At 42.4% G+C, this 5,384-nt stretch overlaps 1 protein-coding gene across 1 annotated transcript in view; it reads left to right on the top strand.

Moving 5' to 3' along the window:
* Positions 1-6: 6 nt before the first annotated feature.
* The window catches only part of HYKK (hydroxylysine kinase), a 6,359-nt gene continuing 981 nt past the window's right edge, over positions 7-5,384 (top strand). The window contains exons 1-5 of the mRNA XM_009643811.2: positions 7-22; positions 512-864; positions 1,624-1,766; positions 4,123-4,306; positions 4,914-5,378. Of these exons, the coding sequence (XP_009642106.1) occupies positions 519-864; positions 1,624-1,766; positions 4,123-4,306; positions 4,914-5,378 (1,138 nt within the window). The 5' untranslated portion in view covers positions 7-22; positions 512-518. The remainder of the gene's footprint in view (positions 23-511; positions 865-1,623; positions 1,767-4,122; positions 4,307-4,913; positions 5,379-5,384) is intronic.

Raw genomic sequence — 5,384 nt, 5'->3', positions numbered from 1 at the left:
GGTACGGAGCGAGCGGCTGCAGGTTCGTTCTGCGGTTCGTAAGGCAGGAGCTGCGAAGGCGGGGGCCGGGCGGAAGGGTTCCGTCTGCTTTAACATTAATGTCTGCTGGATATTTCTGGTCTTTTGCAGACGTGAATTTAGAACTTCCTGGGCAGGGATCGGCAACTCTGTTCCTTAGGAAATCATTCCTGGTTAGCAGCCTCCCAGGTTAGGCCGCTACTGGAAATTAGCTAATAAAAGTACTCCTAGTTAATGAGCTTTTTGTGTCGGCTCATGCCAGACAGACTGAGTGTATCCCTCTAGAAGTCTCTCGGGAGGGGGGCGGCTACAGACTTAAGTGGTTGACAAGAAACTGTGATGTAAGAACCCTGGACTGGCTTAGCGGGTTTTCTTTGTTTCTTTAATGAATGTAGAGACTCCTCTTCAGCATCCAAATGCATTTGGTTGTAGTAATTACTGCTTCTGATCTCAGAATACAGATAAGATCATCCAGCTTCTCTTTCCCTCCTAGAGACAGGATGTCTTCTGGAAGTGACTGTCAACCCCAGGCATTCACCAAACCAGCACTTGGTGAAAAAGAAGTGATGGAATTGGTTGACAGGGTGTTTGGATTAAAGGTGTCTTGGATCAAGCCACTCCCCAGCTATGACGACCAGAATTTCCATGTGCGTGTCTCAAGAGGCGAAGGTGCGGCTGAAGGTGCTGATGACTATGTCCTCAAAATCACCAATTCGGAAGACAGCCAGGAGCCTGACCTCATTGAAGCGCAGACCCAGGCCATGATGTTTCTCAGCGCTGAAGGTTTTCCTTCAGCTACTCCTTATCTTACAAAAGATGGTAACATAATGGCTCTGGAGTCAGGAGGTGAGCAATTGCCAGCACCTTTACTGCCTTACTGTCGCCCTTAGCTGGGCCCTAGCTTGCTATATGGCATGCTGTATATATGCTAAAGGAAAACTAGGCTTATTTTTAAATGTTAGGGGATATGTATCAGGTGACCTGTATGTCCAGCCATAATAGTCCAAAGTTAAAATACCAGAAGCAAAGTAAGTTAAAGAGAGTAATAATTAACTATGAAACACTTAGGAAGTAACTTCAGTATCATGAATGGGAGAAAACATTGGTCTGATCTGTCTGTGCACTAGAGAAGGGGAAAAAAAGCCTCGTTGACTAAATGATGTAACAAATTATTTGCCTACGGAATGGTGTAAAATACAGTTCTAACCCATCTGTGATGCTGCAACAAATGGCTTTAACAGTGCTTGGAAGAAAAATTGTGTTGACATTTTGCTTTTATTTTCGCTATAACTTCCATACAAAAGCTGGGGTTCCTGAGAACTGCTCTGCTGCAGAACTGTGTCAGCAAGTGCCTGCAGGCACTGGAGGAAACCTGCTGTAAGCAGAGTCCGTTCCAAGCACAAGGACAAGTCCAGTATAGATTGCAAGTGTGTTAAGATTTGCATGTCATCATACAGCATTCTGGTAAATCACATCCTTGAATGGAATCTCGTTCATCAGCTACATCTGATGACTTCTGCACTGGGATAAACCTTTTTTGCCTATTGCATTAATTAATAATAGCATATATTGGAGCGACTGACTGCATCTCTCTTTGCTTGTTAGATAATGGGCCTGGGAACAAAAAGTACATGGTCAGACTGCTGACTTACCTGCCAGGTACGCCTGTAGCCAAAATTGCTGCAAATACTCAGCTTTTCTTTGAGATCGGTAAGCTAGCTGCCAGTTTGGATAAAACGCTCTCAGAGGTGAGTTTTCTCTGCTCTGGCCTCACAAACTTATTTCTCAGTTTCTCCTCTGTATTTCTTGTGCTTGCTGTCTGCTTTCCTGCTCTGCAAAATTCAAGTTGGTGAACGCAGATGTCAGTTTAACTCGTCTCTAAGGTGCCAACCTCCAAGCTGCCTGTTACTAAAGAAGCATTTCCTCAAGCAACATGACCAGTTGGTGCTTATGACATGGTCCTGGTGAAGCTTTTGCAATGCATTTTGTACCATGAATGGGGAGATAAGGATTTCTTTTTACTGATTCAAAACTCACCTGTTTGGTGTTTCAAACCTGGCAAAGGAGGAGAGTGAACCCTAGGCTGCCCAAATTAGAAGCATGTAGAAAGCCTGTTTTAAAGCATTTTTATGTATCGCACATCAGGCACAGCTGGCTGGCCTATTACTTTGGATTCATTTTGACTTGCTCTCTGGCTCCTGGTCATTAGCACTGTGACCTTTTAACATTGGCAGCAGTTGGTTCCTTCTCTATGATGCCAGCTGTGCCAATGAACAGAGATTTGTGACACTTCTCTCATTTGTACCACTTCCAGTCAAATAATCTTAATGCAAAGTAAGTTATTTCTTTACTCTGTAATTATACAGGATAAGAAAGCCGGTAAACCAGCCAGTAATTAAATTTAATACATAAAAGAAGTCTTGCATTATTTAATGCTTTTCATTAACCTTTCCTTCTCATGTTCTGGCTACCAGCTTTAGACAATTATGGAATGTGAATCGCCAGCTTTACTAACCACGTTCTTAAATTACAAGAGCATTTTTCAATTGGGAAAGATAATTTACTGTTGCCTTCTAACAATCCAGTCACACTCTTATAAGGTGATTAAAACAATTTATACAGACCAGCTAGTCTCAAAATATGCTTGTGACTTGACCTGCCAAGGAGGAAGTAGTTGATGAGAAAGCAAATTTTGATGGAAGAGGCTCTTTATGCCCTTAATGTGTGGATTATCATCTACCAGGGTTTGTAATTTAAAAGAAAGTTAGTCATTACTGTCCAAACTTCAAAATAACATTGATGCTAAAAATAATACCCAAGGTATTAAGTTTTCTGAAGACAGATCAGAAAATAAAGCCTGTCTTTTCTACCCAGTTAATTTACTTCGTCAACCTGATAGCAAAGCAAGGTGCCATGTGTTGTTTTGTGCACAGAATAGTAGTCCACCACTTTCTCTGTTGGTGCCTCTTTGATTGGATGTGCCTTGTATCCTCCAAATGGAAATAAGTTAAGTTTATGGCTGTAAAGCGACTGTCTGTGGCTTTACAATAATGAGGGCTCATGGCTTTTTTGTATTACACTTCACACACCTGGTAACCCGTTTATAGCTTGCTGGAATATCTGATTTGTGCTGGGAAGGCTGTGGTGGTTGCTTACCAGATGACATTCTTCCTACAAACTTGATGCTTTAATACAGCATTAGAGATCCTGTATTGCAATTTTTGGTTTAGGCTTGATCTTGTTCCTTACTTTTTCATACATGGTTCCAGTTTTGACTATCGTTTAGCTGTCTTTAAGAGCCTTAATTACAAGCATGAGTTTCTTCTGAAGAGGAAGCCAGCTACTCTAGTGGGAAGGTTTTTTTATTTGCCCTACACTCTGATAGAATCTGGACCACAAGCCACCTCAGTAAGCATTAGAGGATTCAAGGATAAGAGTGGTATGCAGCAGCAGAGATGCTTTTCCTCCCTGAATGTCACTTTCCAAACTACCTTTTTCATTTGCAAGTGAGAGAGAGGTTAGGGACCTTGCTGTTTAACATGTTTAGGTCACCTGGATGTACAAACACAACTTTTCATAAGAATAAAGCTCTGTCCAGTGTCTCCATACAGTACTTCTGTCCTTGGGATTTTTCATGTACTAGCTGGTCCTAAGGCTCGTTCCCAGAAGGTGCCACCTTGAAATGCAGAGTGTGCCTGTTCCCAGCACGCTGGCAGGTTTTGTGTCTCTCCTGCGGCGCCAGCTGCGCAGTCCAGGCTCTGCCGGTGTGGGACTGGCAAAGCCTCAAAGTCATAATGGCACGCTACAGAAAGTCAGTATCAATTTTAAATTATTTCAGTGGTGAATGACTTAAGATAATCTTTGTACCTAAAGAATGGGGAAAAAACCATTTGGGTTGTATGTAGATATCAAGATGCTTGCCTTAGTCATTCTTCAGGTTATTCTTTTACTTGTTGATATAAAGCAATAGTCAAAGTCACAGTGCTTTTCAGTGAGTCTCATTAGGAACCTGGTAAAGTTAACAGGGGCTTTGAATCAAGCCCTTTAATCGTAAACCCAGGATTTTTTACTTATGGCCTATTTTATCTTGTGCTTTTTCCAAAGAAATTCCGTCACCCATCAGTAAAAAGTCTGCATCGAGGACAGTTCATTTGGAACCTGGCGAACGTTCCTCTTCTAGATCAGTACATTTATGCCTTGGGCCAGAACAAATATCGCGAAGTTGTGGAGCAAGTTATTGAGCAGTTTAAAGGGAAAGTAATACCCAAGCTCAGCAGTTTTCGAGCCTGTGAGTATTTTATTCTCATTGTAATGATGTTGAACTGAGACACTGAAATTTCTTACAGGAGGTTGGGTCTGTGGAGAGGGCAAAAAAAAAAAAAAGCAAAAATCTAAGTCTCCTTTATCCCTAGCTAGACACGTGCAAATATTGTGCTGAATGGACATGGCACACAATAAGATAGGAGGAACATGCTGTCCAGAGTCACGTTCAGTTCTTGATCTTTCCGATTGAGTTTGCTTCCAGCTAAGGTCATGATTTTCATGCTGTTCTATCAGCTTAATAAGAATATATGGGGTACACTACTTCCTTTCATAAAGGCCCAAATAACTATTGAATTGTATTTTTGGAATTCAACTCAATGTTGATGATACTTTGACAATTTGAAAACTGCTATTCTGTGTCTGGAAAACATCTAGCATATCACAGGTAGTACAGGTAGGCCATGAAGGGCAACGCTGGATGCTGAGGCAGACCATATGGTTCTGTAGCTGAGTGATGTAGTCTGAGCCTCTATGCATCTTTTCAAAGCTGTTTCACTGAGAAATGGGGGAAGGGAAGTTAGATTCTGCTGTTTAATAATTATTAAACTGTTATCTATTTCTTCTGTGTTTAGGTATCAATCATGGAGATCTTAATGACCACAACATTCTAGTAGACTCCAGTTCTGCTTCCCTGGAGAATCCTCAGTACAGGGTCTCCGGCATCCTGGATTTTAGCGACATGAGTTATGGGTATTACGTATTTGAAGTCGCAATAGCTATCATGTACATGATGATTGAGAGCCCAGATCCTCTGAGGGTGGGAGGGCATGTTCTTGCGGGGTTTGAAAGCGTTCTGCCCCTCACAGAGGAGGAGAGAGGTGCCCTCTTTCTCTTGGTGAGTGGGAGGTTCTCTCAGTCCCTCGTCATAGCAGCCCACACTGCTCTGCGGTACCCAGAGAATAAGGAATACCTCATGATCACTGCCAAAACCGGCTGGAAACACTTAATGAAAATGTTTGAGGTGGGCCAGGAAGCTGTAGAGAAGACGTGGTTTGAGACTGCCAGAGCATACGCCAACAACGCACCCGCCGCGTGGAGCGATG

Source organism: Egretta garzetta, unplaced genomic scaffold, assembly GCF_000687185.1.
Source record: "Egretta garzetta isolate BGI_Z169 unplaced genomic scaffold, ASM68718v1 scaffold287, whole genome shotgun sequence".
Classification (NCBI taxonomy): domain Eukaryota; kingdom Metazoa; phylum Chordata; class Aves; order Pelecaniformes; family Ardeidae; genus Egretta; species Egretta garzetta.
Note: the sequence above shows the minus strand (reverse complement) of the source record. Positions and strands in the feature narration are given on the sequence as shown.